At 48.1% G+C, this 12,865-nt stretch overlaps 1 protein-coding gene across 1 annotated transcript in view; it reads right to left on the bottom strand.

The window, feature by feature from the left end:
- Positions 1–12,539, bottom strand: part of LOC106588061 (uncharacterized) — a 54,325-nt gene extending 41,786 nt beyond the window's left edge. Inside the window, exons 1-2 of the mRNA XM_045708327.1 lie at positions 8,928–12,539; positions 7,260–7,330 (exon numbers count right to left, since the gene is read on the bottom strand). Coding sequence (XP_045564283.1) covers positions 7,260–7,330; positions 8,928–11,967 — 3,111 coding nt within the window. The 5' untranslated portion in view covers positions 11,968–12,539. The remainder of the gene's footprint in view (positions 1–7,259; positions 7,331–8,927) is intronic.
- Positions 12,540–12,865: the final 326 nt, after the last annotated feature.

Genomic DNA, 12,865 nt, shown 5'->3' with positions numbered 1-12,865 from the left:
GTGGGTTGAATGTCTATATAGAGGGTAGTGGGGGTGATATATTGTGGGTTGAGGGTCTATATAGAGGGTAGTGGGGGTGATATATTGTATGGGTTGAGGGTCTATATAGAGGGTAGTGGGGGTGATATATTGTGGGTTGAGGGTCTATATAGAGGGTAGTGGGGTGAGGGTCTATATAGAGGGTAGTGGGGGTGATATATTGTGTGGGTTGAGGGTCTATATAGAGGGTAGTGGGGGTGATATATTGTGGGTTGAGGGTCTATATAGAGGGTAGTAGGGGTGATATATTGTGGGTTGAGGGTCTATATAGAGGGTAGTGGGGGTGATATATTGTGTGGGTTGAGGGTCTATATAGAGGGTAGTGGGGTGATATATTGTGGGTTGAGGGTCTATATAGAGGGTAGTGGGGTGATATATTGTGGGTTGAGGGTCTATATAGAGGGTAGTGGGGGGGTATATTGTGGGTTGAGGGTCTATATAGAGGGTAGTGGGGGTGATATATTGTGGGTTGAGGGTCTATATAGAGGGTAGTGGGGGTGAAATATTGTGTGGGTTGAGGGTCTATATAGAGGGTAGTGGGGGTGATATATTGTGTGGGTTGAGGGTCTATATAGAGGGTAGTGGGGGTGATATATTGTATGGGTTGAGGGTCTATAGAGAGGGTAGTGGGGGTGATATATTGTGAGTTGAGGGTTTATATAGAGGGTAGTGGGGGTGATATATTGTGTGGGTTGAGGGTCTATATAGAGGGTAGTGGGGGTGATATATTGTGTGGGGTGAGGGTCTATATAGAGGGTAGTGGGGGGATATATTGTGTGGGTTGAGGGTCTATATAGAGGGTAGTGGGGTGATATATTGTGTGGGTTGAGGGTCTATATAGAGGGTAGTGGGGGTGATATATTGTGTGGGTTGAGGGTCTATATAGAGGGTATTGGGGTGAGGGTCTATATAGAGGGTAGTGGGGGTGATATATTGTGTGGGTTGAGGGTCTATATAGAGGGTAGTGGGGGTGATATATTGTGGGTTGAGGGTCTATATAGAGGGTAGTGGGGTGATATATTGTGGGTTGAGGGTCTATATAGAGGGTAGTGGGGTGAGGGTCTATATAGAGGGTAGTGGGGGTGATATATTGTGTGGGTTGAGGGTCTATATAGAGGGTAGTGGGGGTGATATATTGTGGGTTGAGGGTCTATATAGAGGGTAGTGGGGTGAGGGTCTATATAGAGGGTAGTGGGGGTGATATATTGTGTGGGTTGAGGGTCTATATGGAGGGTAGTGGGGGTGATATATTGTGTGGGTTGAGGGTCTATATAGATGGTAGTGGGGGTGATATATTGAGTGGGTTGAGGGTCTATATAGAGGGTAGTGGGGGTTATATATTGAGTGGGTTGAGGGTCGATATAGAGGGTTGTGGGTTGAGGGTCTATATAGAGGGTAGATTGGGTGATATATTGTGGGTTGAGGGTCTATATAGAGGGTAGTGGGGTGATATTTTGTGGGGTGAGGGTCTATATAGAGGGTAGTGGGGGTGATATATTGTGGGTTGAGGGTCTATATAGAGGGTAGTGGGGTGATATATTGTGTGTGTTGAGGGTCTATATAGAGGGTAGTGGGGGTGATATATTGTGTGGGTTGAGGGTCTATATAGAGGGTAGTGGGGGTGATATATTGTATGGGTTGAGGGTCTATATAGAGGGTAGTGGGGGTGATATATTGTATGGGTTGAGGGTCTATATAGAGGGTAGTGGGGTGATATATTGTGGGTTGAGGGTCTATATAGAGGGTAGTGGGGGTGATATATTGTGTGGGTTGAGGGTCTATATAGAGGGTATTGGGGTGAGGGTCTATATAGAGGGTAGTGGGGGTGATATATTGTGTGGGTTGAGGGTCTATATAGAGGGTAGTGGGGGTGATATATTGTGGGTTGAGGGTCTATATAGAGGGTAGTGGGGGTGATATATTGTGTGGTTTGAGGGTCTATATAGAGGGTAGTGGGGGTGATATATTGTGTGGGTTGAGGGTCTATATAGAGGGTAGTGGGGGTGATATATTGTGTGGGGTGAGGATCTATATAGAGGGTAGTGGGGTGATATATTGTGGGTTGAGGGTCTATATAGAGGGTAGTGGGGTGATATATTGTGGGTTGAGGGTCTATATAGAGGGTAGTGGGGTGAGGGTCTATATAGAGGGTAGTGGGGGTGATATATTGTGTGGGTTGAGGATCTATATAGAGGGTAGTGGGGTGATATATTGTGGGTTGAGGGTCTATATAGAGGGTAGTGGGGGTGATATATTGTGGGTTGAGGGTCTATATAGAGGGTAGTGGGGTGATGGTCTATATAGAGGGTAGTGGGGTGATATATTGTGTGGGTTGAGGATCTATATAGAGGGTAGTGGGGTGATATATTGTGGGTTGAGGGTCTATATAGAGGGTAGTGGGGGTGATATATTGTGAGGGTTGAGGGTCTATATAGAGGGTAGTGGGGGTGATATATTGTGTGGGTTGAGGGTCTATATAGAGGGTAGTGGGGTGATATATTGTGTGGGGTGAGGGTCTATATAGAGCTTAGTGGGGGTGATATATTGTGTGGGTTGAGGGTCTATATAGAGGGTAGTGGGGGTGATATATTGTGTGGGGTGAGGGTCTATATAGAGGGTAGTGGGGGTGATATATTGTGTGGGTTGAGGGTCTATATAGAGGGTAGTGGGGGTGATATATTGTGGGTTGAGGGTCTATATAGAGGGAAGTGGGGTGAGGGTCTATATAGAGGGTAGTGGGGGTGATATATTGTGTGGGTTGAGGGTCTATATGGAGGGTAGTGGGGGTGATATATTGTGTGGGTTGAGGGTCTATATAGATGGTAGTGGGGGTGATATATTGAGTGGGTTGAGGGTCTATATAGAGGGTAGTGGGGGTGATATATTGAGTGGGTTGAGGGTCGATATAGAGGGTTGTGGGTTGAGGGTCTATATAGAGGGTAGTGGGGTGATATTTTGTGGGGTGAGGGTCTATATAGAGGGTAGTGGGGGTGATATATTGTGTGTGTTGAGGGTCTATATAGAGGGTAGTGGGGGTGATATATTGTATGGGTTGAGGGTCTATATAGAGGGTAGTGGGGGTGATATATTGTGGGTTGAGGGTCTATATAGAGGGTAGTGGGGGTGATATATTGTATGGGTTGAGGGTCTATATAGAGGGTAGTGGGGGTGATATATTGTGTGGGTTGAGGGTCTATATAGAGGGTAGTGGGGTGATATATTGTGGGTTGAGGGTCTACATAGAGGGTAGTGGGGGTGATATATTGTGTGGGTTGAGGGTCTATATCGAGGGTATTGGGGTGAGGGTCTATATAGAGGGTAGTGGGGGTGATATATTGTGTGGGTTGAGGGTCTATATAGAGGGTAGTGGGGGTGATATATTGTGTGGGTTGAGGGTCTATATTGAGGGTAGTTGGGGTGATATATTGAGTGGGTTGAGGGTCGATATAGAGGGTTGTGGGTTGAGGGTCTATATAGAGGGTAGATTGGGTGATATATTGTGGGTTGAGGGTCTATATAGAGGGTAGTGGGGTGATATATTGTGGGTTGAGGGTCTATATAGAGGGTAGTGGGGGTGATATATTGTGGGTTGAGGGTCTATATAGAGGGTAGTGGGGGTGATATATTGTGGGTTGAGGGTCTATATAGAGGGTAGTGGGGGTGATATATTGTGTGGGTTGAGGGTCTATATAGAGGGTAGTGGGGGTGATATATTGTGTGGGTTGAGGGTCTATATAGAGGGTAGTGGGGGTGATATATTGAGTGGGTTGAGGGTCGATATAGAGGGTTGTGGGTTGAGGGTCTATATAGAGGGTAGTGGGGTGATATTTTGTGGGGTGAGGGTCTATATAGAGGGTAGTGGGGGTGATATATTGTGTGTGTTGAGGGTCTATATAGAGGGTAGTGGGGGTGATATATTGTATGGGTTGAGGGTCTATATAGAGGGTAGTGGGGGTGATATATTGTGGGTTGAGGGTCTATATAGAGGGTAGTGGGGGTGATATATTGTATGGGTTGAGGGTCTATATAGAGGGTAGTGGGGGTGATATATTGTGTGGGTTGAGGGTCTATATAGAGGGTAGTGGGGTGATATATTGTGGGTTGAGGGTCTATATAGAGGGTAGTGGGGGTGATATATTGTGTGGGTTGAGGGTCTATATAGAGGGTATTGGGGTGAGGGTCTATATAGAGGGTAGTGGGGGTGATATATTGTGTGGGTTGAGGGTCTATATAGAGGGTAGTGGGGGTGATATATTGTGTGGGTTGAGGGTCTATATTGAGGGTAGTTGGGGTGATATATTGAGTGGGTTGAGGGTCGATATAGAGGGTTGTGGGTTGAGGGTCTATATAGAGGGTAGATTGGGTGATATATTGTGGGTTGAGGGTCTATATAGAGGGTAGTGGGGTGATATATTGTGGGTTGAGGGTCTATATAGAGGGTAGTGGGGGTGATATATTGTGGGTTGAGGGTCTATATAGAGGGTAGTGGGGGTGATATATTGTGGGTTGAGGGTCTATATAGAGGGTAGTGGGGGTGATATATTGTGTGGGTTGAGGGTCTATATAGAGGGTAGTGGGGGTGATATATTGTGTGGGTTGAGGGTCTATATAGAGGGTAGTGGGGGTGATATATTGTGGGTTGAGGGTCTATATAGAGGGTAGTGGGGTGAGGGTCTATATAGAGGGTAGTGGGGGTGATATATTGTGTGGGTTGAGGGTCTATATAGAGGTTAGTGGGGGTGATATATTGTGGGTTGAGGGTCTATATAGAGGGTAGTGGGGGTGATATATTGAGTGGGTTGAGGGTCGATATAGAGGGTTGTGGGTTGAGGGTCTATATAGAGGGTAGATTGGGTGATATATTGTGGGTTGAGGGTCTATATAGAGGGTAGTGGGGTGATATTTTGTGGGGTGAGGGTCTATATAGAGGGTAGTGGGGGTGATATATTGTGGGTTGAGGGTCTATATAGAGGGTAGTGGGGGTGATATATTGTGTGGGGTGAGGGTCTATATAGAGGGTAGTGGGGGTGATATATTGTGTGGGTTGAGGATCTATATAGAGGGTAGTGGGGTGATATATTGTGGGTTGAGGGTCTATATAGAGGGTATTGGGGGTGATATATTGCGGGTTGAATATCTATATAGAGGGTAGTGGGGTGAGGGTCTATATAGAGGGTAGTGGGTTGAGGGTCTATATAGAGGGTAGTGGGGTGATATATTGTGGGTTGAGGGTCTATATAGAGGGTAGTGGGGGTGATATATTGTGTGGGGTGAGGGTCTATATAGAGGGTAGTGGGGGTGATATATTGTGTGGGTTGAGGATCTATATAGAGGGTAGTGGGGTGATATATTGTGGGTTGAGGGTCTATATAGAGGGTATTGGGGGTGATATATTGCGGGTTGAATATCTATATAGAGGGTAGTGGGGTGAGGGTCTATATAGAGGGTAGTGGGTTGAGGGTCTATATAGAGGGTAGTGGGGTTATATATTGTGGGTTGAGGGTCTATATAGAGGGTAGTGGGGTGATATATTGTGGGTTGAGGGTCTATATAGAGGGTAGTGGGGGTGATATATTGTGTGGGTTGAGGGTCTATATAGAGGGTAGTGGGGTGATATATTTTGTGGGTTGAGGGTCTATATAGAGGGTAGTGGGGGTGATATATTGTGTGGGTTGAGGGTCTATATAGAGGGTAGTGGGGGTGATATATTGTGGGTTGAGGGTCTATATAGAGGGTAGTGGGGTGAGGGTCTATATAGAGGGTAGTGGGGGTGATATATTGAGTGGGTTGAGGGTCTATATAGAGGGTAGTGGGGGTGATATATTGAGTGGGTTGAGGGTCGATATAGAGGGTTGTGGGTTGAGGGTCTATATAGAGGGTAGATTGGGTGATATATTGTGGGTTGTGGGTCTATATAGAGGGTAGTGGGGTGATATTTTGTGGGGTGAGGGTCTATATAGAGGGTAGTGGGGGTGATATATTGTGTGGGTTGAGGGTCTATATAGAGGGTAGTGGGGGTGATATATTGTGTGGGTTGAGGGTCTATATAGAGGGTAGTGGGGGTGATATATTGTGTGGGGTGAGGGTCTATATAGAGGGTAGTGGGGGTGATATATTGAGTGGGTTGAGGGTCGATATAGAGGGTTGTGGGTTGAGGGTCTATATAGAGGGTAGTGGGGGTGATATATTGTGTGGGTTGAGGGTCTATATAGAGGGTAGTGGGGGTGATATATTGTGGGTTGAGGGTCTATATAGAGGGTATTGGGGGTGATATAGTGCGGGTTGAATATCTATATAGAGGGTAGTAGGGTGAGGGTCTATATAGAGGGTAGTGGGGTGAGGGTCTATATAGAGGGTAGTGGGGGTGATATATTGTGTGGTTTGAGGGTCTATATAGAGGGTAGTGGGGTGATATATTGTGAGGGTTGAGGGTCTATATAGAGGGTAGTGGGGGTGATATATTGTGTGGGGTGAGGGTCTATATAGAGGGTAGTGGGGGTGATATATTGTGTGGGTTGAGGGTCTATATAGAGGGTAGTGGGGGTGATATATTGTGGGTTGAGGGTCTATATAGAGGGTATTGGGGGTGATATAGTGCGGGTTGAATATCTATATAGAGGGTAGTAGGGTGAGGGTCTATATAGAGGGTAGTGGGGTGAGGGTCTATATAGAGGGTAGTGGGGGTGATATATTGTGTGGTTTGAGGGTCTATATAGAGGGTAGTGGGGTGATATATTGTGAGGGTTGAGGGTCTATATAGAGGGTAGTGGGGGTGATATATTGTGTGGGGTGAGGGTCTATATAGAGGGTAGTGGGGGTGATATATTGTGTGGGTTGAGGGTCTATATAGAGGGTAGTGGGGGTGATATATTGTGGGTTGAGGGTCTATATAGAGGGTAGTGGGGGTGATATATTGTGGGTTGAGGGTCTATATAGAGGGTAGTGGGGGTGATATATTGTGGGTTGAGGGTCTATATAGAGGGTAGTGGGGTGATATATTGTATGGGTTGAGGGTCTATATAGAGGGTAGTGGGGTGATATATTGTGTGGGTTGAGGGTCTATATAGATGGTAGTGGGGGTGATATATTGTGTGGGTTGAGGGTCTATATAGAGGGTAGTGGGGGTGATATATTGTGTGGGTTGAGGGTCTATATAGAGGGTAGTGGGGGTGATATATTGTGGGTTGAGGGTCTTGTCTGCAGTCTTGGGATGAACTGACCGTAGATATATTCTCTGTTGATTGGTCTTCCTGACAATCTGCCGTTTCCTCTGCTGCTGGAACATCCAGGTCTGTAGGACAACACCACACACAACCAATCAGAACACACCACACACAACCAATCAGAACACAACACACTAAACACACACAACCAATCAGAACACACCACACTAAACACACACAACCAATCAGAACACAACACACTAAACACACACAACCAATCAGAACACACCACACACAACCAATCAGAACACAACACACTAAACACACACAACCAATCAGAACACACCACACTAAACACACACAACCAATCAGAACACAACACACTAAACACACACAACCAATCAGAACACAACACACTAAACACACAACCAATCAGAACACACCACACACAACCAATCAGAACACACCACACACAACCAATCAGAACACAACACACTAAACACACACAACCAATCAGAACACAACACACTAAACACACAACCAATCAGAACACAACACACTAAACACATACAACCAATCAGAACACATCACACACAACCAATCAGAACACAACACACTAAACACACACAACCAATCAGAACACAACACACACAACCAATCAGAACACAACACACTAAACACACACAACCAATCAGAACACAACACACTAAACACACACAACCAATCAGAACACAACACACTAAACACACACAACCAATCAGAACACAACACACTAAACACACACAACCAATCAGAACACAACACACTAAACACAACCAATCAGAACACACACAACACACACAACCAATCAGTTGGAACTAATCCCATACTGTCATCTCATCTGAAATGGAACTAATCCATACTGTCATCTCATCTGAAATGGAACTAATCCATATTGTCATCTCATCTGAAATGGAACTAATCCATACTGTCATCTCATCTGAAATGGAACTAATCCATACTGTCATCTCATCTGAAATGGAACTAATCCATACTGTCATCTGAAATGGAACTAATCCATACTGTTCATCTGAAATGGAACTAATCCATACTGTCATCTGAAATGGAACTAATCCATACTGTCATCTGAAATGGAACTAATCCATACTGTCATCTCATCTGAAATGGAACTAATCCATACTGTCATCTGAAATGGAACTAATCCATACTGTCATCTCATCTGAAATGGAACTAATCCATACTGTCATCTGAAATGGAACTAATCCATACTGTCATCTGAAATGGAACTAATCCATACTGTCATCTCATCTGAAATGGAACTAATCCATACTGTCATCTCATCTGAAATGGAACTAATCCATACTGTCATCTCATCTGAAATGGAACTAATCCATACTGTCATCTGAAATGGAACTAATCCATACTGTCATCTGAAATGGAACTAATCCATACTGTCATCTGAAATGGAACTAATCCATACTGTCATCTGAAATGGAACTAATCCATACTGTCATCTGAAATGGAACTAATCCATACTGTCATCTCATCTGAAATGGAACTAATCCATACTGTCATCTCATCTGAAATGGAACTAATCCATACTGTCATCTCATCTGAAATGGAACTAATCCATACTGTCATCTCATCTGAAATGGAACTAATCAGAAGGTAAGAAGCCTTACCTTCAACAGGAGCAGTAAGGTGACTTGATATAAGAAGCCTTACCTTCAACAGGGACAGTAAGGTGACTTGCAGAACAGACAGCATCTGTTAGGTTCTCAGGTAGTATCTCAGGTAGGTTCCCAGGTAGGATCCCAGGCAGGTTCCCAGGTAGGTTCCCAGGTAGGTTCTCAGGTGGGTTCCCAGGCGGGATCTCAGGCGGGTTCCCAGGCAGGATCCCAGGCAGGATCCCAGGTACGTTCTCAGGTAGGTTCCCAGGTAGGATCCCAGGTTGGATCCCAGGTAGGTTCTCAGGTGCGTTCTCAAGTAGGTTTTCAGGTAGGTTCTCAGGTGACGCTGGACTGTTAGGTGGGACATCCCCTGTATATGTGGACACCACTACAGCAGTGACATCATCTCCATCTCCACAGTCTGACCACGTCACAGAGGGGTCGAGGGTCAGGGTTAGGGTTACAGAGGGGTCGAGGGTTACAGAGGGGTCGAGGTGGAGGGCTTGGTCTGTAGCAGGTTGACTGTCTGAGTGTTCTGACCCCTCCTCTGTCCTGGTGCCACAGGATCCCTGATCCACTGTCCTGTCAGAGTGGTCTCCGCTGTGTTCCCCTAGAACCAAGGGGGCCTCACTCCGTCTCCGTAGGACCTCTGTTATCTCCATCGCTACACCCTCTCCACCCTCCTCTCCACCCTCCATCTCTCCACCTGCTCCACCAGACGCTCCCCCAGAGTTGGAACCTGTTTCTGGGGGCGGGAAGTCTCCGTCCATGGGGGTAGTCCCATCCCTGGTCTCTGGAGGGTGCTCACTGTCTGACTGGCGGTCAATCTGGTGGTATTTCTGGAGGTCTGCAGGTACAGACACTATCCCTTCTGTTACCTCTGACCCTAACACACCCTCCTTAGTCTCAGCTCTGAGGCCAGAGTCACCAGCCTCTATGGGCTTACCCTGTCTGGCACCCTGTCTCTCGCCTTCTCTGTCACCCTGTCTGTCACCCTGTCTCTCACCTTCTCTGCCACCCTGTCCGACACCCTGTCTGTCACCTTCTCTGTCACCCTGTCTCTCACCTTCTCTGTCACCCTGTCTGTCACCCTGTCTGTCACCTTCTCTGTCACCATGTCTGGCACCCTGTCTCTCACCTTCTCTGTGACCCTGTCTGTCACCCTGTCTCTCACCTTCTCTGTCACCCTGTCTGGCACTGCCCTCTAGTGGCAGATCCCCCTCGGACACCTGCTCTGACTGAGGCTCTGATGAGGACTCTGAGCGATGCTCTATTGCGGGCTCTAGTGTCGGCTCTAACCGGGGTTGAGGCTCTAACAGGGGTTCTGGGGGTGTAGGCTCTAACAGGGGTTCTGGTGGTGTAGGCTCTAACAGGGGTTCAGGCTCTAACAGGGGTTCAGGCTCTAACAGGGGTTCAGGCTCTAACAGGGGTTCTGGTGGTGTAGACTCTAACAGGGGTTCTGGTGGTGTAGGCTCTAACAGGGGTTCAGGCTCTAACAGGGGTTCAGGCTCTAACAGGGGTTCTGGTGGTGTAGGCTCTAACAGGGGTTCTGGGGGTGTAGGCTCTAACAGGGGTTCAGGCTCTAACAGGGGTTCAGGCTCTAACAGGGGTTCTGGTGGTGTAGGCTCTAACAGGGGTTCTGGTGGTGTAGGCTCTAACAGGGGTTCTGGTGGTGTAGACTCTAACAGGGCTTCAGGCTCTAACAGGGGTTCTGGTGGTGTAGACTCTAACAGGGGTTCTGGTGGTGTAGGCTCTAACAGGGGTTCTGGTGGTGTAGGCTCTAACAGGGGTTCTGGTGGTGTAGGCTCTAACAGGGGTTCAGGCTCTAACAGGGGTTCTGGTGGTGTAGGCTCTAACAGGGGTTCTGGGGGTGTAGACTCTAACAGGGCTTCAGGCTCTAACAGGGGTTCTGGTGGTGTAGGCTCTAACAGGGGTTCTGGTGGTGTAGGCTCTAACAGGGGTTCAGGCTCTAACAGGGGTTCTGGTGGTGTAGGCTCTAACAGGGGTTCAGGCTCTAACAGGGGTTCAGGCTCTAACAGGGGTTCAGGCTCTAACAGGGGTTCTGGTGGTGTAGGCTCTAACAGGGGTTCTGGTGGTGTAGGCTCTAACAGGGGTTCTGGTGGTGTAGGCTCTAACAGGGGTTCTGGTGGTGTAGGCTCTAACAGGGGTTCAGGCTCTAACAGGGGTTCTGGTGGTGTAGGCTCTAACAGGGGTTCTGGTGGTGTAGGCTCTAACAGGGGTTCTGGTGGTGTAGGCTCTAACAGGGGTTCTGGTGGTGTAGGCTCTAACAGGGGTGTAGGCTCTAACAGGGGTTCTGGGGGTGTAGGCTCTAACAGGGGTTCTGGGGGTGTAGGCTCTAACAGGGGTTCTGGTGGTGTAGGCTCTAACAGGGGTTCAGGCTCTAACAGGGGTTCTGGCTCTAACAGGGGTTCTGGTGGTGTAGGCTCTAACAGGGGTGTAGGCTCTAACAGGGGTTCTGGTGGTGTAGGCTCTACCAGGGGTTCTGGTGGTGTAGGCTCTAACAGGGGTGTAGGCTCTACCAGGGGTTCTGGGGGTGTAGGCTCTAACAGGGGTTCTGGTGGTGTAGGCTCTAACAGGGGTTCAGGCTCTAACAGGGGTTCTGGGGGTGTAGGCTCTAACAGGGCTTCAGGCTCTACCAGGGGTGTAGGCTCTACCAGGGGTTCTGGTGGTGTAGGCTCTACCAGGGGTTCTGGGGGTGTATTAGCAGGTTCTCTATCAGTAGTCCCGCTACCTGAGAACAGCAGCGCTCCACAGTTTGATACTGCTGTTACTGTAACGTCCACAGAGCCACTGATATCTGAGACGTCAGCTGCATGATCCAGAGATGTTTCATCAGGGTCATAGGCATCTCCCATTTCTCTATCATCACAGTCCCCAGAATGGAGTCCAGTTTCCTGAGTCCCATGGCTGCCCTTCTCAGAGGGGTGAAACTGTTGCTCTGTGGAGCCACCAGAGCCCTCCCCAGCCATAGCAGAAGCTGTTTTCTTACTTTGTTCCAATGGAAGTTCACCCTCACTGAGGCCCTCTATTCCAACAGGACACGATATCACAGAGTCCGCTGTTCCCTCTTGCATCTCCTGACCGTTGTCCGGCGTAGAAGGGTCTGACACGGGAGAGGGGTCAGCGTCTGACAGACCCTTAGGGTGGTAAGGTACCAGGGGTAGTGTTAGGGTGGTAAGGTACCAGGGGTAGAGTAGTGTTAGGGTGGTAAGGTACCAGGGGTAGAGTAGTGTTAGGGTGGTAAGGTACCAGGGGTAGTGTTAGGGTGGTAAGGTACCAGGGGTAGTGTTAGGGTGGTAAGGTACCAGGGGTAGTGTAGTGTTAGGGTGGTAAGGTACCAGGGGTAGTGTAGTGTTAGGGTGGTAAGGTACCAGGGGTAGTGTTAGGGTGGTAAGGTACCAGGGGTAGAGTAGTGTTAGGGTGGTAAGGTACCAGGGGTAGTGTTAGGGTGGTAAGGTACCAGGGGTAGTGTTAGGGTGGTAAGGTACCAGGGGTAGAGTAGTGTTAGGGTGGTAAGGTACCAGGGGTAGAGTAGTGTTAGGGTGGTAAGGTACCAGGGGTAGTGTTAGGGTGGTAAGGTACCAGGGGTAGTGTAGTGTTAGGGTGGTAAGGTACCAGGGGTAGTGTTAGGGTGGTAAGGTACCAGGGGTAGTGTAGTGTTAGGGGTGGTAAGGTACCAGGGGTAGTGTTAGGGTGGTAAGGTACCAGGGGTAGTGTAGTGTTAGGGTGGTAAGGTACCAGGGGTAGTGTTAGGGTGGTAAGGTACCAGGGGTAGTGTAGTGTTAGGGTGGTAAGGTACCAGGGGTAGTGTTAGGGTGGTAAGGTACCAGGGGTAGAGTAGTGTTAGGGTGGTAAGGTACCAGGGGTAGAGTAGTGTTAGGGTGGTAAGGTACCAGGGGTAGAGTATTGTTAGGGTGGTAAGGTACCAGGGGTAGTGTTAGGGTGGTAAGGTACCAGGGGTAGAGTAGTGTT

The sequence above is a fragment of the Salmo salar genome, chromosome ssa26, assembly GCF_905237065.1.
Source record: "Salmo salar chromosome ssa26, Ssal_v3.1, whole genome shotgun sequence".
Classification (NCBI taxonomy): domain Eukaryota; kingdom Metazoa; phylum Chordata; class Actinopteri; order Salmoniformes; family Salmonidae; genus Salmo; species Salmo salar.
The sequence above is the reverse complement of the archived record's forward strand: the minus strand, read 5'-3'. Positions and strand labels throughout refer to the sequence as shown.